At 36.8% G+C, this 23,655-nt stretch overlaps 3 protein-coding genes across 5 annotated transcripts in view; 1 reads left to right on the top strand and 2 right to left on the bottom strand.

Moving 5' to 3' along the window:
- The window catches only part of Orp8 (Oxysterol-binding protein-related protein 8), a 39,284-nt gene extending 36,642 nt beyond the window's left edge, over positions 1–2,642 (bottom strand). For all 3 annotated transcript variants that reach the window (XM_085940625.1, XM_085940627.1, XM_085940626.1), the window contains exon 1: positions 2,401–2,642. The gene's annotated coding sequence lies outside the window, so the exon portion shown is untranslated. The remainder of the gene's footprint in view (positions 1–2,400) is intronic.
- Positions 2,643–4,101: 1,459 nt separating this feature from the next.
- Positions 4,102–8,244, top strand: LOC147076997 (uncharacterized). Its single transcript, XM_085940638.1, has 2 exons — positions 4,102–4,419; positions 6,917–8,244. Exons 1-2 carry the CDS (start codon positions 4,261–4,263, stop codon positions 8,111–8,113), a joined length of 1,356 nt encoding a protein of 451 aa, XP_085796764.1. The 5' UTR covers positions 4,102–4,260; the 3' UTR covers positions 8,114–8,244.
- Positions 8,245–9,071: 827 nt separating this feature from the next.
- On the bottom strand, positions 9,072–20,454 carry LOC147076996 (uncharacterized). The gene is made up of 9 exons (XM_085940628.1): positions 20,129–20,454; positions 17,002–17,154; positions 14,934–15,403; positions 14,413–14,560; positions 13,217–13,428; positions 13,015–13,134; positions 11,863–12,063; positions 11,129–11,276; positions 9,072–10,613 (listed from the first exon to the last, which is right to left on the bottom strand). The coding sequence occupies exons 1-9, from the start codon at positions 20,252–20,254 to the stop codon at positions 10,392–10,394; spliced, it is 1,800 nt and encodes a 599-aa protein (XP_085796754.1). The 5' UTR covers positions 20,255–20,454; the 3' UTR covers positions 9,072–10,391.
- Between the last annotated feature and the right edge of the window lie 3,201 nt (positions 20,455–23,655).

Raw genomic sequence — 23,655 nt, 5'->3', positions numbered from 1 at the left:
CCGTTTCTCGTAAAAACAAAATTTGTCAATACAAACCTCCACTCTGTGGAGGCCCATATGATCCTATTAGGATCGGACATGGTCGAAAGAAGAAGAAATGGTTCGGTGCAGGCAGGCCTTAATGAATTTTAAGAAACTAACCAACACAATCTGTTATAGTATGCATTCTTAATTCAAAGAAAACAAATAAGTATGATTGTCATTTACACCCGCGACCCACAATCCGCGCATCGCCTAGCCACGATCTTTTTAGACCGTGCCTCAACTGAGGTATAGCCTTAACAGATTTAGTTTTTACAAGTAATGGATGTCAGCCACTTGCTCAACCTATTAGATCCAAACTCTGACTCATACACAAATTGAAAAGCAACATGTGTACTTTGCCAGACCCAGGATTCGAACCTGTTACCCACGACACCATAGACCGACGCTTAAGCTGCGCGGCCATCGTGGGTGTATTCTCAGTTCAATGAAAACAAATAAGTATGACTGACAAAGTTTAGTATGCACTACTTATGTCGAATCTTAACAGCCTACCTCCACCCTTTGCGACTGTAGTATACACAAGAATGCGGCATACAGTAAACTACGAGGTGCACGTCTCGTCGGTGTTCGAAAGAGTCAAAAACATTCAAATGTTAAAAATCGGCAAGAATTTCATTGGCACACCTCACAGCAAGGTATTTCTCCAAATATAACGACATAAGTGTCATTCGCTAAATGAAATAAGCACCAATGAACAGAATGAAGTCATGCCGGCCACCTTATTAAATGCGATAAGTATACCTCATCACATTCTCAACCCGGTGAAATACAAATTGTATTTATAATTTAAAAACCAGTTTGGCAAGAATGTGAAACAGATAACTCACATAGTCAATAACGTTTGTGGGATCGTATATACAATGATATCACAACTGGTCATACGGGGAAATTGTCAAATAAGAAAATTCTACGTTATGTATCTTTCTATCGGTGTTGACATTGAATTGAGTCACGTTTAAAATTGCCGTGCATTTTAAAAGTTCGATATCTTTAAATCGGTCAGTAATTAATAATTCAGGAAAATAGTTTCAAGAATTTCTTGAGATCTTTATTTAGATAATATCTTTTTCCATGTAAATTCTCAATTCTTACTTTGCCCAGTAACACGTCAAAACCATCCTGCACCATATAGCAGTGGTGAAGGGGTGGAGGGTTACATGTAAATTGTACGTAAAACATTTCACCGTGGCACAGTTCACCGTGAGCTTTCTTATCGGACCGTATACTATATGGTCTCCAATTTTATTAGATTCAATATGAACATTAATTCAATTTTCATTGCTGATTTTGGCAAAATTCATTAATTCAAGAATGAAAACCTAACCTAAACTAACAAATAATCCAATGTATCGGCTATTTTCAAGATTTGTTTGCTGCTGGCTTCCTGTAAAGTGTAAACTGACAAGAACCGTGTTTTAATTAGACATGAATTTTATCTCAGTAATATACGACCCAAAAAGGTTGGACGGTCTTTAATATACGGTCATATATATCCGATACAACATTCCCGCCTGGCTTCCCCATAACTGACTTGTACCGAAATATCTATACGTTTCGAAGGTTACGTGCGACTGTCGCTAGGTAGAGGTGCACGGTCTTCATATGCAACATCGGATCGACGTTCTTGGAAGGTTTTATTTAAGGCAGACGAGGCGAGTTTAGATGTGAGAGCCGGCTTATGCTATTATAAACAGGTATAGAATTTGGTTATGCGAAGTCCAATAGTCAGGAGTCAGTCTGATTATCTCCATGAGACTTATTATTTGAAAAAACACCATTCATGTAAACAAGTCCCCAGGCGTGTAATACGGATATCTCTCTCTCTCTTTCTTGAAACAATGCTACGAGAGCCATCTACAGGTTGTAATACGATTAATAGTGGACATAATGACTTACATTTAAGGATGGCCATAGAAACATACAATTTGAATTCGAGCGCCGCAAAACAACGGAATCAAAATATGTAAAATTTTGTTGTGTAGTAAGTATTTATCACAGAAATGTTAAAAATCTTCGATTAATGTATTTTTAATAATACAATATGGCATAAGAGGCTATTAGTTAAATATTGCCGATTGTTCATTTAAAATAAGATCCTTGATTTACTTCTTACGTAAAAAATTACAAGTGATTGTTTTTTTATAAATGACATTTGAAAATCGATCTGAGAAATTATGTTTTGACGCCAAAACCTATAAAAATATGTTTGTAGGGGTGTTTTAAATACGTGAACATAATAATATATAACAGTTTTACGCGAAAAACTAATAAAAACGGCCAACGGTCGTATAATGATTGCGGTAAATAGATTCTAAAACACGATAAAGCGTAAAAAATGACAGAATTCGCACTTACTTATCGTAAATAAACACAGAACGCGTCGATCCTCTCTCACTATTCCATTGCAGTTTCACTCGCGTAAAATCATTACACACATTACATAGCGGACAGTTGATAGCCGATGCGAATTTCGGATGAAATCTCGGAAAAAAATATTGTCCAACGGCGGAATTTCCACTGCGGCCTTTAACACGTCAATAAAGCCGAGCGAAAAAATGACCGAAAATCCTCGCGATGAGAGATATCGTGTGATAACTGGCACGCACGGTGGGGTAGCTGCGAATTAGAGCTAATCAAATATGAATATCCTTGAAAATAATAATAATCTAGTATAAAATCGTACTATGACACTACGGTAGATATAGGATGACACCCGCATTGGAGTATTCATTTATAAATTGCCATACTAAAGATAATTTTTAATAAGCGGATTTATTTCAGGGTTGCCAGTAACAAAACTATTTTTTGTACCGATTCAAAAATTAAAGCTAAAAATAATTGATTGCTATGGCCCCCATATCTTGAAGCGGGCCCCCAGGCTAAATTCTTCAACTGGCCCCTCTCATCATCATCATCATCAGGGGCGCGACAACCCGGTGTGGGTCCTGGCCACCTCCAACAGCTCCCTCCACCTGTCTCTATCCAGTGTGGCCGCTTTCCAATTTGGTACCCCCAGAATACGACAGTCACTGGCAGCTCCATCTAACCAGTGAATCTTTGGCCTCCCTCTTCTTCTACGTCCTATTGGATTGCTGGACATCACTCTCTTTGCCGGTTCATTGTCATTCATACGGTGCACATGACCTAGCCATCGCAGTCCCCTAATCTTAATTGATTGAACTGCGCTGCAATCTTCGTACAGCCCGTAGAGCTCAACATTATATCTTCTCCTCCAATTGGTGCCATCCCTGATCGGTCCATATATACGGCGAAGAATTTTTCTTTCAAAGATGTTCAGGGCTTGATTTCAAGTGGCTTCAGTAGCGCCGTGTGCGAAGCATCACATTGGTCAGTTTATGAGTACCATCACCAACCAGTTCCGCCAGATTTCAGTTGCGCCGTGGGAGGAGGGCCTTAACAGACCAAAGTAGCATTTATTCGCAGACATGATTCTCTTGTTGATTTCTTCTGTAATATCATTATGTCGAGTTACAAGAATTAATCCAAGGTATATGAAACTGTCGACCGTATCAAACTTGTATGCACCAATATTATCTTAACTTTGGTGCGACTTCTCGTGGTGTGACGTAGATAGGCATTAATTTAGTTTAGCATTAATTTGCCTCGTTTATTTGTAAACCCATTCTTTTGGCAGAGGCTTCTAGTGCTGTGAATGTCTTTTCAGTGCCAATTCTGATATGGCAATGATGTCGATATCATCGGCATAGACGCCAGCAGCTACACGTTTCCTTCAACTTAAAACCTAAAAAGATAATACACAAAAACCATGATTTTTTTAATGATAAAAGTCTGCGTGCAAGTAAACGGATTAGAATCTATTTAATTAAATAATGATAAGCTCACTTCTTAAGAAGAAGTTTGTCCATTCACGAGACTCTCTATTATATTCTCATCCAGAAAATATTACAAATTTAATATTATAACCACTAATAGTAATATGTTAAAATTTGGCAATTTAAAAAATAAATAATTGATTTTTTTACCTCTAACATATTATTTTTGTCTATTACATTTTGTAATGATTCTTCCACGATTGTCTATGGTCCCAACTGTCAAAACATCTGTTTTGTTTGTATTATTAAAACGGATCCAATATTTTTTCACCACAATAACGTCATAACAATAACATGACTGTATAAACAAATACAAGATGAATTAAAGAACACGTAGAGTTATTAAAAATAGACTTTAACCATGGAAGAGTCCATTGTTTCTTACAATAAAGACGCGAAAATATCAAAATTATGCAGAACCTGTTTGACAGACAAAGGGGAAATGAAATCTTTGTCTGGAAAAGAGAACAATTCAATTTTTTCTGCTGTAGACCTACTGGAATGCTTCATACCAATAAAGGTACAGATTATGTTACATAATTATGTCCCTGTATAATTCTTTAGTATGTACCGACTAAGAATTATTTTTCTTCACCGATAAACTTGTCAATTACCTACATTGAAGAATCCGTATATCGAGGGTATACTGGCAGAAAGCGTTAACTCATTAAAACAAGTTCTGAGATAATCGCAAAAAGGACTTTAATTTTTTTCAAAGCGTTCTCCCTCGTAGATTTTTTTATGATTTAAAAACATTTTTTCTACATTATAAAGACTAAGCTTTATGGCAAACACAATATACGACATGTTACAAGTCCTGAATTTTGTATACGCAGAACGCATTAAAGCAAAAAATAATATGATTTAATAATGTTTCTATTTTCTCACCATTATATCCTATGCCTTTACGCATTTTACCAGGACGTAGAGCGTAAAATTGTATACATTTTGGCATTTAAAACAGCAAAAACTGAAATAATGCGTTCTTTCAGTATACCCTCGATATGTCAGGCATATTCAAAGATGTTGAAAACTTTTTTTGACCAATTTGCAGGCCATAATATAAAAAAGACAATCCGTCACGATGAGTAGCCAGTAATAGCAGTTGCGAAGGGTATAGGTGAATAGTGCACACTAAATTTTGTCATACATATTTGTTTTCATGAACTGAAACTACTACAGTCGAACTTGGTTACTACGAGGAATATGGGACCGACTGAATTTGCTCGTTATAAGCGGTACTCGTTATATCAGAGAATAGGTATTTTTTAAATGAGCAGTCACATAAAAAAAGTCGAAAATAAAAAATCTGAAAACCATCGTAAAAATCCCCGAAACAAGCATGGCCTTCATAAACTACAAAAGAAGTTTATTGTAATGAACGCTGGTAGGTACCTACGGACTTCACAAACCTTGGATTTTTCAACCATATGTGTGGATACTTTTTCATTATTGTCGGCAAAAACAACAATTAGATAGGTACTTAGACTCACACAATCACTGCTGACCTGTTAATTAATATTTAATTATCACATTTAAATATCATGTTAATTATATCTAATGGTCAACTTACGCAAACGCGCCTGTCGCGGCGTCAGCACTAAATGAGTTAACTAGTGTCATAAACGTAATCCGTCTCCGGCGGCATCCTGTCCGATCAGATTTTATTATAACCGAGTAGTGTTTGTTATTTTTTTAAATTCAATTAAACCCTGCCTAATCCAAACCATAGTAGATAATAGTCAAAAAATTTCGTTTTATCTATGAAATATGTAAATTAAACGATACAGTTTTACTGTTTTTTTTTACTGTACCGTTTCCGCTACAGAATGAGGTATTTTGAATAGATTTTTGAGGAGTGGTTATTGGCTCTCTTACTCTAGGTTGAAACATACATTGACAGTTGCACATTCAGTCCACTTCTTTACGGCAGGCACTAATTTAACATAAACCAATGGTTACATACATTAATTTTAATATTTTATAGATAGAAGAATATGTTTTATCGATTATAGTTTGGTTAGGCAGGGCTTGGAAGAATTTTAAAAACTATCTAACACCATTTGTCATATGTATTCTTAATTCATCGAATACAAATAAGCGGAAGATCGAGAAGGATGGAAAGTCTTGGTCGCTCAAAGCGATGGTGCCCACAGAACGCGTCAGGCGCCGCACTCGCGCAAAATTTCTACAAGTCGCGCATAAATCATTGAAAATACAACGTAATCAAATACGCCAGCGCCCACTGGATATGGCGACGCATTATACGCGCGCGCTGCATGAATCATCGTTTTTTCGCGAATCACCGCTTCTCGGCGATACGAATGAAATAAAATGGAGTCCATTCATTGACCACAGCGAGTAAAAACACGCTGCGCGAGGCATTGTCGATCGACGGGCGGAAAGCAATTATTTAATTACAGAGAAATCATTGTTTTATTTTATTGCGTGTTCAGTTTATCGCTGGTTGAAGAATGTCGTCGTAAATTTTAATTACATGCCCGAAATAATATAATATTTTTATTGCTTTGTTATGAGAGGCGCTGTAATAATATTTATTTTGTGCTGCTTGGGCCACATATTACATAGGTGAAGGGTAATGCGCGGGAAGAGACGTGTGATTATGGTTATGAATAAACACTGAATTCGCCGACTTCGCGCGCCCGACGCGTCTGGGCACCATCGCAAAGGATGACGAAATTCATATGTGGTCACGATCCTCAGCCATGAGTGTACGACCAAGAAGAAGAAGAGACAAATAAGTATGACTGAAAAAGTGTGCATTATTATTGTTGTCAGATCGCCCATAGCATTCCTAAACTATTATGGTTCGGTTTAGGCAAGGTTTAATTGAATTTTAAAAACTAACCAGCACCATCTGCAAATTATATTCTTAGTTCAATGTAAACAAATAAGTATGATAAAGTTTAGTGTGCACTATTTATGTCGGATCTTAACAACCTACAGCTACTGGTCTATATAAATAAAGTTTTTATCATATTTATCTTTCCTTTCAGTTCGAAATGGATCCCAGCTTGCCATCCAACGTTTGCAGAGCGTGTTATGCATTCATCGATGAAATAAATCGTTTTAAACAGCGTTGCGTACGCACAGATGCGGCATTACGCGCGCGCATTAAGTTACAACCAAATGGCAGCAGTGAATTTAAAATTTCGAATTCGTTTGAAAATGGGATCGCCGTAAAAAAAACGAAAAAATCTATTGCGTTAATGACAGATAAGGCGGTGCTAGATGATTCAGAATTAAATGAAGCAAAAAATAATTTTAATTTAAAGGGTTTTGCTGATTTTGATGACGAAAGATTTCATTATGACTCTGATAGCGATGAAACACTGTCCAACAAAATTAAAAATAGAAATATTCTTGATAAATCAATTTTAAAACATGACAAAGATTTGAATGTTAGTAAAGTTAAGTCATACGTCTGTCGACGTTGTGATTTCACGTCACGTTTTAAATGGGAGTACACGGAACACCGTAAAAAGACGCATGGTAAAAGCGTGAAACGTAATAGATTCGAAGAAAAATTCAAATGCATACACTGCGAATATGTTACGCACGCGAAGACGAATCTGGTCACGCATCTCAAGACACATTTCGGTAGTAAACCTTTCCACTGCGAACACTGTCAGTTTAAAACGAATTTCCGAGCGAGTCTGCAAGCGCACATCAGAATACATACGGGAGAAAAACCTTTTCTCTGCGATAAATGTGATCTGAGATTTAAACAACTCGCTCATCTCAAGCAGCACAGATTAACGCACTCTGATAAAAGACCGTGGCCATGCACACGGTGCGACTATAAGGCTAAAGCTAAACGTCATTTAGATAATCATCTACGGACGCACACGGGAGAAAAACCCTATATGTGTGACCTGTGCTCATTCACATGTGCGAATCATGTTAATTTACTGTCACATAAACGTAGTCACAGCGTTGAAAAGATGTTCAAATGCAGCGTTTGTCCGTATGCGTCGAATTTTAAAAAGAATTTAAGCATGCATGTCGCGAAGCATAGTGGGGTAAAAGCGTTTGAATGTTCGGTTTGCGAGTACCGAGGCACGTGTGCGCAGAATCTGCGTGCGCATATGATATCGCACTCACAAGATAGGCCATTTGCGTGCGTCGTTTGCGCGTACAAAACAAAGACTAATTCTATGCTGAATAAACACATGAAGACGCATGTACGATAGTTTTCTTTTATTGTTTATACATTGCCCTCGGTGGAGAGGTGACAGAACACATTTCTCTGAAGCAGTGGGTGTCGCCCCTTCTTCATATTGTTTTTGGTTCTGGTTACTCCGGTTCGTATCCGATTCATCATCCTCCAAACTGCGAAGTGTGCTCCGGCGGTGCGATTCCAGTCAGAATGTGCACTTTTCACAGTTCTTCCTTTATTTGAGGCTGTATGGATACTATCCATGACTTTATCTGACTAACTTTCTTTTAGGTATTCATATATCGTCACTGTTCTGGCAGAAGACACTAATTCAAAAAATGACAAATTGAGTTAGTTATACCAAAATGTTCCTTATTTCAAACTTTACCGTCCGGAAACCTTCTTAATAAATAAACAGTTTTTATTTTAAAGTCATCCTTTTTACGATTACTTAATAAACTCACATAATAGACCATTATTTCAAACATTTTAACAACTTCAAAGTCAAATTACTCAAAATTAGTATTCTCCAGTTAATGTGTTCTGCCAGAACAGAGACGATATCATACTGTCTAAAAGTCCATACTTATCCACGGTGTAAATTCGAACTGTTCCATTACTAGTCATCGGCCTGTGTCCCTGATAACTATTTTAGAAATCTGGAACATCAGTTGTTTGTTCTCCGAAGGTACATAGCTAACCTGCCTTTAGTAATGCCGATTGGGAGGGCAGTAACTCTCAACCAAATTCCTTCAGATATTGATATATTCTACATACTTAAGGTGCATTTAGGTGGACACTTCTTAAAATATGGTCTACTTATACTTAGCTCATTCGGTATAAATACTGTTTTTCTAATACTGTTTCCGTTTCTTTGTTTTTTGACATCATGTCTTGAATTTCTAATTTGTAAAGTTTAAATCAGTCAGGTATTTTACCAGTGAATATTCTAACATGTAACCACCACATTTCCAATAAAAAAACAATATTTAAATATTATATTATGTCTTTTATTTCAATAAATTCCAAATATTTCTACGTTTATATAAAATTAATATTTCGATTAATACTTCCCCATCTTTATAACTATATAATTTGATTTATGTACATGAAACGATTTCGGCTGTAGCCTTAGGACCGGATGCAGAGACGACACCGTTAAATTAACTTAAGGTCATGTCGTAAGTCACACTTAGCCGCCTTCGCACATCTAAACTCGTCTCGACTGCAACACATTGAATCATTGAATTTATCGATATGATTTTATCGGCATTCACAAAACACATGTACTTAACTTAATAGCCCGTTTACACGTGCATGGATTTACTGCTGACAGTACGTATTAAGTACGTAAGATTGCATGCATGGATCAAAAAACTTCAACGGCTTCTGAATTTTGAATTTTCACGCGATAGTTGGAACTTGTGCGATATCTGCGCCTACGCAGCAGAATGATAGTGACAAACCTGCCGGAAAAAATATGAACTACACAATCAAATAGCACCATAGCTTATGCTTGAAGAATGAGATTGGCGAGACAGTCAGCACTTTTGCGTGTAAACAGTTATTATCACGATAGTTTAATTTACATACTATTGGTGCCAGTAAATCCATGCACGTGGACAGATGCTAAAATGTACTTTTGCATGATAGCAACCTTTTAGTTTGAAAAAAACAGCCAATGTTGCATGCAACAATTTTCACCCGAAATGGCGCACTTCGTCATTCATTTTGGCTTACTGTGTAACATCACTGCCTATGCGTACAGAAGAAAGTTGCGCCCAGTTTTGATTAATGACTATCCCAGTCGAGACGATTTTCAATGTGCGACTGGGCTTATGTACACAATTGATTCAATTAAGAGAAACACACATTATCATAATAATGATGTAGGTATATTCTACTCTCAAGCTGTCATTCTCTCGGCACGTATCGTTCATTTAGTCACGTCCTAGAATAGTTTGATGAGCATATAGCTCGTTATTGTATCTCCGTCTCCACCCCGACTGTGGGTGACTGATGGGTCTGAAGATACCATGCAGTAAACTCCGTTAAATTTTTATCATGCATCAAGTTTTTAAGTCTTATTAGTGTTTTGTACAAAATGAATTTCAAGTGTCGTTTCAATACCTTGGAATGTAGTAGAACGGTTTTTATCATTATAGGTACCACTTGGATGTAAAGCCTTTCAAATGAGACATATTCAACAATATGTACCGTCAAACGACATGTGATTTGAAGTGGAAACCATTCTTGTTCCGGTTCCCAGGTTTATATCATGGCTTAGTATCTTTTTTTCTCATTCTCTATTTTTACGATATGGAGAAATGCTGTAAGACAGTTGCCCTTGCCATGTTTTGATCTTTTACTTTGGTTCTCCGTTTAGAGTGCTCAGTGCGTTTGAGGTTAAGATGGACGAGCTTGACATGCGTTCGCATGGCGGCCTTCTGAGTGAACGCACTGCCGCACGTCGCGCAGGAGAATGGCCGCTCCCCGGTGTGCGTCCGTATATGGTTTCTCAGGATCTCTTTCGTCTGAAAACAATATTCAATATACCGAATTAGGTTACATGTAAATTGTATGTAAAACATTTCACCGTGGCACAGTTCGCCGTGAGCTTTCTTATTGGAAAGAGATGACCGTATACCATACGGTCTCCAATTTTATTACATTTAATATGAACACTAATTCAATTTTTATAGCTGATTTTGGCAAATTCATGAATTCAAGAATTAAAACCTAACCTAACCTAACAAATTTAATAATCCAGTTTATCGGCTATTTTCAAAATTCATTTGCTGCTGGCTTTCTGTAAAGTGTAAACCGACAAGATCCGTGTTTTATTTAGACATGAATTTTATGTCAGTACTGTACGACCCAAAGAGGTTGGGCGGTCTTTAATTTTCTTTTAACTCTGTTACAACATTTCACGGTGAAGTATGATATGGCGAACTGCATACATACAAGTTGCCGGACACGACCGCGTTATGTATTTAGTAGTATTTAGGACATAGCTGTATGACTAAAAAGACTTATGAAGATGTCTCACCGAGAATGCTTTCCCACACGTGTCGCATTGGTGGTTCCGCCCCTCGGGTTTCTTCTTGGGAGCTGCTTTGATGCCGTGCTCCCTCTCCTTGTGTTTGAGCATCTCCGATTTGATTTCAAATGGGGTGCGGCATATGACACAATTGAACCTGTCAACAGAAAACAAAAACAGCTTTGTTTATACTCGTTGGTACATTTGAATCATCATTATCAACTGGAGTATATATATATGGCCGTATATTAAAGACCGCCCAACCTCTTTGGGTCGTATAGTACTGACATAAAATTCATGTCTAAATAAAACACGGTTCTTGTCGGTTTACACTTTACAGGAAGCCAGCAGCAAACAATTTTTTTTTATACTGGATTATTTGTTAGGTTAGGTTTTCATTCTTGAATTCATGAATTTTGACAAAATCAGCTATGATCAGCTAAAATCGAATTAATATTCATATTGAAGCTAATAAAATTGGAGACCGTATAGTATACGGTCATCTCTTTCCGATAAGAAAGCTCACAGTTAAATGTTTCACGTAAAATTTACATGTAACCCGTCAGGTCAGATGTTTATTGTTTGAATCAAAGTATGGAGTGTCTGGGTATGGGTAATGTATCTGGAATAATCCGATATTGAAGCGACTTAAATCTAAGGGTAATATGGAAGACAGTGGCACACCCATAACCTCCCGCCAACTTAAAAATCAATAAAAAATATTCTATTTAATTGTTAATTACTTTTGCTTTTTCCCTCCGTGCTTTGGCGAAATCTTCAAGTGCGTATCGAGGAACCTCTGCGTTCTGAAGGCCAGATCGCACGGGATGCAGTAGAAGTTCTTCTCGTCAGAGTGCGTCAAGCGATGTCTCAGCATGATGTCCCGGTAAGGGAACGCGTTGCCACATATGTCGCATTTAAAAGGTTTCGCGCCAGAATGATACCTGCAATGAAAAACATACAGATATTATAACTACGATAGTTCCACCTGTTTTTAGAATAAATAGGTACATTGTACACTGTCCAAATTCTGATCGGTGATGCATTCGCAATACTGGCAGCATAGGTCAAAAGAATGAACCTACAGATAAAAGAGGCATATTATAAATACACTCGGCATCATTAATGATTGCATTGATAGTAGCTCATTAGGTATAGCAAACTGTTTGGATTGCAATTGATGATGGTTTTAAGTCCTCGAACAAATATTTTTGTTAATTATTTTTATAATAGGTATGTTTCTGAGGTGTTAAAAATTTACTCTATAATAAAAAAAGATAGGCAAAAATCTGCAATATTTTCTATCAGGTTTTTACACTCAATTTTTGCCTACCAGAGACTTATAATTCGGTAACACAAGTTAGTGATAATATGGTTGCAATACATTGTATTAAAATAGGGTAGTGGACCAGTACTCCAAACATCTAATCTCCAATCAACATTCAGCAAAAAAATAACATTTTTTCAATTCTATCGATCTGAAATCATCACTAATAGATGCATCATGAACGGTTTCAAGATAGGAATGTAAAAAATGTGCGTGTCGTCAATCTGCCTTTCGAGATAATGGAGCTTAAATATTATGTTAGTGCACGTTGTCGTTTTGCATGTGTAGAGAAGTGCGGGGAAGGTGGCCAGGGGGGCAGAGCTTCACTAGTTATGAATATAAAAGGATTATAAATTTTATACAATATTTATAACTATTTTCTATAGAATGGGCATGGATCAGTGTAACCGTGACAAATAATCATCTGAGCGCAAAGGTATTAAGTTTGCTACTGATAATGAATCTGTAATGCAAAATGACTTGCAGGTTCACTTTTACATATTTACGCTCTATCAAGTAGGAGAGGATTTCCCTTCAATTCCTGTTTTACGACAGACGATAAACTCACCGCATATGTGTTTTAAAATCAGCCTTCTCCAGGAAGGTGGACGGACACAACGAGCATTGGATCTTAACAACGGGTCCACTGTGCATCAGCTTCATGTGTCTCCCTTGAGCTCCACTGCTCCTGGAAACCGACAAAAATTTAATACGATTGTACAGCCGTATACATTTATCTGTAGCACCAGAGAAGAAGATATTCAACTCACTTGGATATTCTCCCACACAAGTGGCAGACGTGGGTCGAGGGCACCCCTTCGTGGGTGACCTTAAAGTGTTGATTCGCAATGCCACTGGTCTTGTATGTAACACAGCACACGAGGCAGCGGTAGATCACCGAGTGTTTGTAAGCGTGCGATCGGAGTGTTTCCTGGCGCTTGAATCGCACGAAACACAGCGGGCACACGTGGGGGCCGATGGACTAAAAGGAAACCAAGAATTAGGCTATGTCGAAAGGGAGTAGAAAGTCCTACCAACCATTTAGTTACTATAACAAGAAGTAGCCTTGTGACATTTTAGAGTTACTCGATGGTATTTTTAGTGTGGTTGAATTGGCAAGCCAGGCCTAAGTTAGTATTTTTAAAATTGGCTTGAATGACGTCACTGTTTGACATATTTGTGATTGTTCATCTAAATATTCTTTAACCGGATATATGCTACAAGTGCATTTAAGTGCTCTACAAATCCGTGCATGCAAGGCTGGCCACAGAAAATGAGCATGTACACACGCTGTACTTTCACCCACTGCACTACGCCCAGTCGGTTGTTTTACACAAATTAATACATTGTACACAATATACTGCCATCTCTTGTAATCATAGTGATATTCTTAACCGATATACAAGTCTTTATGATATACTTTTAATATTATAATTATAATTTCTAAATAATGATGTTTCTAAGGTCATTAAATTCATAGAAATTCGTGGCGGTATTTAAAAGGTTAAATACCATGGCAAATTCTGCACAAATGTTCTGTTAACTCCATGAATAATTACTACTCAACTCTATATGAACCCGCGTTCGCATAGCTGGTGGAGTGGCTGTCTTTGTATTAAGCGGAGGATTGTGGATTCAAACTCACGCTTGGTCAAACTTTTACCAGTTTCCACAATTTTTTGTAAGTTGGTACATTGAAACATGATGACATGTTTATAGCCGACATCTTCGTTAGATTTTTTCGACTTTCTATACTGATGACAAATCATATAGGATCATTGTGATTATTCATCTAAATGTCATGCCAATAACTCGTTCTGATTTTCACTAGATATAGAATTCGAGTATTCACCCATGGCTTCAGTGACAAGCACTCTGCCACCACCCTACCGTAGAGCAATAAACGAGACAGTAATATATTGTTATGTCTCATTTATTGGATTCGTTGTTACAGTGGTGAAATTACCTCGTCGTGTCTCGTCCGTATGTGATCGTTGTAATTGTCCTCGAACAGGAAATACTTGAAGCAGTGGACGCATTTGAACGGCGCTTTCAGATAGTCCTCCGCCCGAGACATCCTGTCCAGGGCGGCCTGTTGCTCTTCTATGGACAATCTGGAAAAATTATAATGAAAATTATAGAATTATAAAATTATAGCTCTTGACTGCTTTATGAATTTTGAATCTACAAAGACTCGTTACTGGATTACTCGATCATTGAATACAGAGATCATGTTCGTTCAAAATATTCTGCAAAATGATGAAACCACAGACTAAATTTGTCACCGTGACAGCGTGACAGTACGTGACATGCATCTCAATTTAATCACAACTTTACAGATAGATAAATCGTTGGCGAATTATATTATTTTTTTAGAATATAAAAAAATTAAGTTATTATTGAGTGTGGAGGCCCATATTAAGATATTTTTAGGATCGGACATGGTCAAAAAAAAAATATTTGAGGTTTTACAAAAGCCTTACTAACCTTGATTTTTCAATTTTCATCGGATCCACCCTCTCCACTCGGCCGACCTTTTTTCTACTTCTCTTAACCGGCGGGCGTTTCTGTTTCGCTTCCTTTTTAACGGCAGCTTTTCGACGGTTTGGTACCTTCTTTACCTTGGTCACCGACTCACTCAAAACTGAGTCACGATTCGATTCGGTCACATCTTTCAACTCCCTATTCGAATCGGCATTCCCTTCACAATCAACGCCCCAAACATTATTGTGATAGTCTCTTACGAACTGCAAATGCCAGTCGACTTTGGATCGTCCTTCACACGAGGATGCGTCGATTTTACCCTGAATCGATTCATTGATTTCGGGTTTTATTTCAACCGAGTCGTTCGCCGTTAGATTGGTTGTTTCGTTTTCGTATTCAATTTTAAATATCTGACTCTGCGATGACTCACTCTGTTCCAATTTGACTCCAGGGTCTTTTGGCTTATTGCACACCTGTAAAAAAAAATTGGTTTGTGTACTTATGTACGCGCGTTAGAAAGTTATACTTCTTTGGCGTAACAAAACAAAAACAAAACTTGTGATAAACTAGATTCTTCGACTAGGTCTTAATTATCTTGTTACATTACACACTCAAGAAAAAGGACCGCTTATTGGAACGCCGTTGGTTTATTTCTATACACTTTTAACTTATTTACTACTAAATTATATAATTATTTGTCGTTGTTTTTATTTTTAAAGTAACAACTGCCACTATGACGTTTAATCGTTTGTTTACGTAAGGAATTGGAAATGGCCGACAATAATAAATTCGCTGCCTAGGCAACGGAACAATTCTAAACTATAATAGTATACTGTATAATCGTCACGATTGCAGTATCATACTGTGGCGTATAGGTAGTGCGTTCGGCTGATAACCGAACAATCAGTGGTTCGAATCCAATCGAGTGCGTTTTTTTTCGTTTGAAAAAATAAATTATGTGTTACATGTCACACGCCAAAAATACACTCTGATCTGATTTCCCAAACGCGCCAAAAGAAGTATAACTTCAATAAATAATAAAAATATTCAAATTAACTGTAGATTAGGCATAACCCTTGTAGTCCAGTGTGTAAGGCGCCGGCCTTTCATCCAGGGTCCCCAAGTTTGATTCACAGTGAAGTCACAGTATATAATTAATAAGCCTGGGTGTTTGTGATTGTTTCTCTTCTATTACTAAATACACTATAGTTTCATTACACTAGTCATTTTGCTTCATGGCCTATTGTAATGTTAAAAAGATATTATAGCAGTGGTGAAGGGTGATTTTTGGTAAAAGGTAGGCTGTGGAGATCAGAGAAAAAGAGCACACTTGTCAGGTATGCTTACGGGAAATAAGAAGATAATACGATATTACTACTAATGACAACAACACACTAATTCGATGAAAATTCAATAGCTCTTGAGTTTTTACAGATCAAAAATCATTAGATAAAAGATTAGACAAAGCAGTGAATAGATTCAGGCTGATGATGATGGTGATGATGAAATGCCATAGAAATTATATGCAAAGGTTTTAGACTTGGCGATCGGAGCCTACCATATTGCATACAATACGATAGACTGACTGAGGTCACGTGACGTACAGTTCATACAGAAAAACATCACCATTTCTTGATGAATAATCTGATAAATACGCTAATATGCCCAACACGCATCTTTCCATGCCGCATTGCGCTACTCAAAATTTTTTGTATTTTCAAAGTACAGTAGGCGCTCGGTAATCCGGCGTTCACCAATCCGGCATTTTGCAACTCAGCTCTCCTTCACATTAAACTGCCAGATTACAGAGCGGAGAGCCGTTCACTCGGCAGTTTGGTGCCCGACCTTGACAGATAAACACGTGTTTGTGTCTGTCATAGAATTATTTCCTATAGAAATCCAATAATCCGGCATTTCCGACAATCCGGCATAGGTGAAAAAATATGGGTGCCGGATTACCGACGGCCTACTGTATACATTATTATGTACAAGATTTTGTGCAATCTCTAGAGTCTAGAGATAAGCTTATTCATTTTATGACAGCAGAGAAGTACTATGAATATTTTCTCACCACTTTGTCATCTTCTTGTTGTCTTCTATTGTCTTCTAATGTCTTGAAGTATTCCTGGGACCTTTTGCAGAGTTCTCGGAATTCGACGAATCTCTTCAACACGGCGACACATTCCACGCAGACATAGTTTGGGAGACAGTCTTTAAGTGTCACCTGTAGATACATAAAAAACATTTAGGTATTCCATGCATTGCGATGTGTCGTTTTTATTGGACGTGTAGAACAATAGTGGCGAGTCTGGCAGAAAAATATGAACTACACCACGCAGAGCATTTTGATGTTTACCAATTTTCACAACCAGTCAAAATAGCACTACAAAATTATGTGTCTCGCTTATGCTTGAAGAATGAGATTGGCGAGACAGTCAGCACTTTTACATGTTAACGGTTATTATAGCGATAGTTGTGTGCCACGCACGTGTACAGGCGGTATAATACCCCGTTTACATGTGCATGGATTTACTGATGATAGTATGTATTATCGCGGCCATAACAAGAAAGTGCATGTGTAAACATTGCAAGATTGCATGCATGCATCAAAAAAGTTCAGCAGATTCTGAATTTTCACGCGACAGTTGGAACTTGTGTAATATCTGCGCAGTAGAACGAAAGTGGCTAACCTGCCGGAAAAAATACGAACTACACCGCTCAGAGCATTTTGACCTTTACCAATTTTCATAACCAGTCAAATAGAACCATAAAATGACAACAACACGTCTCGCTTATGCTTGAAGAATGAGATTCGCGGCGAGACAGTAAGCATTTTTACATGTACACAGTTATTATTGTGATACAGTCGAACTTGGTTATTATGAGGAAGATGGGACCAACTGAATTTGCTCATTATAAGCATCACTCGTTATATCGTTATATAACATTTTGCGCGCCACATTCTATTTAACTTGTTGACTGCGAAGCATTTAAGTAATGACTATTTAATTACTGCATTTAAATACCATGCTAAATATATCGAATGGCCAAACAATTAGGGTGCAATAATATGTGCCGTCCGCGTGGAAAGGATTAAGCATAAAACATAAAAAATCTAAAAACCATCGTAAAAATCCCCGAAACAAGCATGTCATTCATAAACTACAAAAGAAGTTGTTTATTGTAATGAAATGCTGAGCCGCTGGCGCTGGTAGGTACATACTGACTTCACAAAGCTTGGATTTTTTACATACAATTTCAACCATATGCGTGGATATGTTGTCGGCGAAAACACCAATTAGGTACTTAGACACTTTACTAGTGTCATAAACGTAATCCGATCCCGGCGGCATCGGTCTAGTTAACTGCCCGGTCGGATTTTATTGCTTAGGGTCGAAAATGTTGTTTTTAAACAATCGACACATTAACAGTTTTGCTAGGTATACCCGAGAAGTAGCTTGTTATAAAAGTGAATAAATGTATGGAGAAAATCATACACTAAAATGTCAACGAATGTCTCCTCATTACATCCGAGATCTCGCTATTTCCGTGATCATAATAATCAAGTTTTACTGTATACATCTTTCCTACAGAGTCTACTTAGTTCCAAAAACTATCCCAAATTCTTCACTTTCATATTTTGTTACATGGCACATTCACCCTTAAATGATGAGAGAGATAACTGTATTAATGTACCCAGTTATATTCTCTGTATATGCTAAACTAGATTGATTTACTGTTTAATATTTAGTTAATAAACTTAATTTATATACAGTATAACCCCTATTTTACGTTTTTTAAGGGACTGGAAAAAAAACCTAATTTGAGGGGTACATTTAAATTTTATGTTTCTAAAAAAATAACGTTTAATTAAAAAACAACGTTCAATTTAAATTTTTTTTATTTTTTATTAAAAAAATCATGTATATTAGTTTGTTGCATTTTTGTTATGTAATTCTCACCTTCACACCCACGATGGCCGCGTGGCTTAAACGCCGGCCTATAAAGTCGAGGGTCCCAGGTTCGAATCCTGGGTCTGGCAAGTACACATTTTGTTTTTCAATTTGTGTATAAGTCAGAGTATGGACCTAATAGGTTGAGCAAGTGGCTGACATCCATTTCTCGTAAAAATAAAATCTGTTAATACAAACCTGCACTCTGTGGAGGCCCATATGATCCTATTAGGATCGGACATGGTCGAAAGAAAGAAAGAATTCTCACCTTACGCCGTTCGAATGTCATGACCCAATCATTGTCAAGCGCGCGTAACTCGCATATTTTGAATATTTCCGACGTAAATCGCGGGAAAGAAAAACATAAATGCGGGTATTAAATGTACTGAAATACATCGGGACTGAAAAAATTACACGCAATTGCCGGGAAAACGTGAATTCCGGGTACGTAAAAACGAGGTTATACTGTATATGTATAATTTAGTAAATACTTAAATACCTATTAATAAATAAATGTGCCGCAGAGGTGGACATGAGATTTTACAACTTTCTTTTTTGACCAAACCAAACCTAACCTAACCTAACCTAATCTAACCTACCCCAACCTAATATTACCTCATATAATCTTAGTTTGTGATAATGGTCTATCAAAATGTATGAAAATTTCAAATTTTCAATTAACGATTATTAGATTGAAAAGCCGACGCGCTGACAGAAAAAGGTATTTATTAAAATTGTCTACATGGAATTAACTGTTTTCGTAAAAAAATATATATAAAAGCTCGTGTCCACCTCTGCGGCACAATTACCAATACTTGATTTTGATTATAAATAAAACCATAATTTGGGAGTACGAATTTCTCAAAAAGAAAAACTATTTTTACGAAATACCTGTTTTAATTTTTACCATATTTTGTATGTCTGCACTATTAAATCCGCCGCTATCACTAATTGGACACTTGTCTGGTTTATGGGGTGGCGGATTACTGAGAGAGTACTGTAAAGTACTCATCAGCAACATCTTCTTGGCTACGTGTTAAAACTGCGAACTAACATGCTCCTCCCATTTTTCCATTATAAACTAACAAGCTCGTCCCATTTAGTCGACAACAGCGCCTAGAAGCGTAGCCAAGAAGATGTTGCGGAAGAGTAGTCAACGTTGAATTTGGAACAGGGCTGTCAAAATGGGACTTTGTAACATAAGCTTAATATACCATAATATGTCTCGAAAAGTCCGCAACTCACCTGTAATCCAGAGAAGAATTCCAAAACGTTCCGAAACCCTTCATCGAATATGTGTAACAGTTCATTCCCTGCCGACAAACAAGCTCTGCACTGCCGCTGCTGACAGGTATCGTCCGATTTTTGCATTTCGTTTCTTCAAACACTATTTTTAATTGGTAACATTATCATTTCGCAAGATTGATAAGTGAAAGTTCAATGTCCAATGCATGCAGCCATCCAATTTGTAAAATGTCAGTTAATCAATGTACACTTATAATTAATAAAAAAACAAATTCCTATCGTAATGTTTACTTTAAGGTGAAAAATGTATGTAGATTTTGTAGTATAGTAAAACTGTCAAAGTCAATCACAAAAGTTTTTTTTTTTCGTTGGATGTTGAGTGAAATAATTTATAGAGGGGTACAATAATTTTATTATATGGGTATACTTGATCAACATAATATATTATGCAAAAAATACGAGAAATACTACCTAGGTGGGTACTGATTATAAATTATAATGAAATCAACGTATTTTTATCTTTATTTCAACCATTCTATTGCATAATAATAAATAATTCACAATGATATTTTTCAATTGTTTCTTAAATACCTAGCTATTTTTATCACCCCCCCCCATGTTTTGATGGATAAAATTTCATGATATAATATAACACTGATCGTAATATACTGCATATTATTATTCTCTCTGCTGAACTAACGCACGGGGAAGACCCCCAACCCATGTCGAAATCATCCCTACACCGACCAGCTGACTCGCAACGTCTTGTAGTTGTAGTGTACAGGGAACACAAAATTAATCAAAAACGCAGCGCTCGGAATGGAGCAGAACGCCCTGGAGCGCCGTTCCGTCTCGTGGAATCCACGAATATACCGTTCCTTCTCGTGGAATCAGTGATGCCAACCGTACTATAATTATAGTACAATACTATAAATTTAATTCCGCGAAAAATGTAAAATACTATAATTTTACGCCAAATATACCAAAATACTATAATTTTAAAGGATTCAAGACGAAAAATATTCCTGTACTATATATTTTTTAGAAATACTATAATTTTTACGCCTTCGTACTATAATCAGCGTAGAAAAAGATGGCAACACTGCGTGGAATCCTAAAAGATAGAAAGATGTCTCGTAAAGTTCCGGTTCAAAATATTTTGAAAACATAATAAAATAAATATCTTTCTATTAACGCTTTCGCTGCTGAATAGATAATGAGATTTTAATTGCCCCCTTTAAAATGCACGTTAATTACATCGATTGGCCGCCTGGTCATTACGCACCGTGTGCGTCTTCCGCGTCCAAAGTATTAAACAATGATTTTACTGGTTGAAAATCCCTGATTATTGTTCCTATATAATATTATGTCGATACAAATGGGCGCCACAATTAGCCAAGTTAATTTTTTTTTCTTAGAAATGCATCGAGCTTGGTATATTTTTTCCAACAATGCATTATTTCTAGACAACCCATGTGTCTAATAATAAAAAATAAAAGTTTTTATTGAAGAAAGCACCTTTAGATTTATTGCTCTCTTCCGTTTTCTTAATAAGACAATATGAGATATTATTACAACTCATAAGACTCTGCAGGTGGATTGTTTATGAAAAAAGGCAATGCCTTCTAAAATTTTCACCTAGCTCAAAATAATATTGATATTGCATATTTTAAAAAAAATGTATTAGGCTCTCATAGAACCTTGCAGGTAGATTGTGTATGAAAAAATGGCAATGCCTTTTAAAATGTTCACCTAAATCCTTACAAACCTCAAAAGCCGACAAAATCAGAGTAGGCTGGGCCAAAGTTTCAGTTTTGGAAACCATCAATTTGAGGCTGTCAACCGATTCACATACCTGGGTTCCAATATTACAAAAGAGAACGAGGAACTGGAAGAAATAAAAGCCCGTATAACTGTATAACTGCAAATAAATCGTACTTCGCATTGCTCATATTCAAATCCAGAAATGTCCGCAGGAAAACTAAGACCCGGCTCTATAAAACCGTCATACGCACAGTCGTTGCATACGGGTGCGAATCATGGACGCCAAATGTGAAAGCAGCTGAAATGGTGGATTGCTTTGAGAGAAAGATCCTGAGGCGGATATACGGACCCATGAATGATGGTGGGGAGTGGAGAATTAGGTACAACACGGAACTATACAAGATTCAAAACTCTCCACCTTCATAAAACTCTAGAGGCTAAACTGGGCGGGCCATGTCCAGCGCATGCCTGAGTCACGGATACCGAAGAAGATCCTCGAAGGAAACCCAGGGGGAAAAGGCCAGTGGGAAAGCCACGCACACGATGGGGTGACAACATTACAAAAGATGCCAACCAGCTGCTAAAAATCATGAACTGGAAAAGACGTGCGGAGGACCGTTCCGGCTGGAGGAGGCCAGGGCTCGATTTGAGCTGTAGCGCCATCGAAGAAGAAAAAGGCTCTCATAGACCCCTACAGGTAGATTGTTTATGAAAAAATGGCATTGCCTTCTAGAATTTTCACCTAGCTTAAAATAATATTCATATCGCATATTTTGAAAAAAATGTATCAGGGTCTCATAGAACCCTGCAGGTAGATTGTGTATGAAAAAATGTCAATGTCTTCTAGAATTTTCACCTAGCTTAAAATAATATTCATATCGAATATTTTGAAAAAAATGCATCAGGCTCGCATAGAACCCTGCAGGTAGATTGTGTATGAAAAAATTGCAATGCCTTTTAAAATTTTCACCTAGCTGAAAATAATTTTTATATCGCATATTTTGAAAAAAATGTATCAGGGTCTCATAGAACCCTGCAGGTAGATTGTTTTTGAAAAAATGTCAATATCTTCTAGAATTTTCACCTAGCTTAAAATAATATTCATATCGAATATTTTGAAAAAAATGCATCAGGCTCGCATAGAACCCTGCAGGTAGATTGTTTATGAAGAAATGACAATGCCTTCTACAATTTTCACCTATTTATTACTACGCTTAAAATAATATTGATTTGCCTATTTTAAAAAAAAGTTATTAGGCTCGCATAGAACCCTGCAGGTAGATTGTTTTTGGAAAAATGTTATTGTCTTCTAGAATTTTCACCTAGCTCAAAATAATATTCATATCGCATATTTTGAAAAAAATGTATTAGGCTCGCATAAGATCCTGCAGGTAGATTTTTTTATGAAGAAATGACAATGCCTTCTACAATTTTCACCCATTTATTACTACGCTAAAAATAATATTGATATTCCATATTTTAAAAAAATCTATTAGGCTTTCATAATATAGATAAGGTAGATTGTTTGTGGTACAAAATATAAAATTATCATAATGTTCTATTTTTCAAATATTATCGATGCACTGGAAAAATTGTATCAGGCACTCATAAACTTATGTAGGTATATATTGCTTTATAACCAATTAAAGACAATTCATTTTTGATTATTGTTTAATAGTTACCATGGCAATTTCTTTTAGAATTTTCGCATTCTTACTAAATTTAAATAATGAATAATGATATTTTCATACTAGGCGAATGTA

Source organism: Rhyacophila brunnea, unplaced genomic scaffold, assembly GCF_057557595.1.
Source record: "Rhyacophila brunnea isolate RB1 unplaced genomic scaffold, BYU_Rbru_1.0 scaffold_13, whole genome shotgun sequence".
Taxonomy (NCBI): domain Eukaryota; kingdom Metazoa; phylum Arthropoda; class Insecta; order Trichoptera; family Rhyacophilidae; genus Rhyacophila; species Rhyacophila brunnea.
This window is presented reverse-complemented; position numbering and strand designations above follow the sequence as displayed.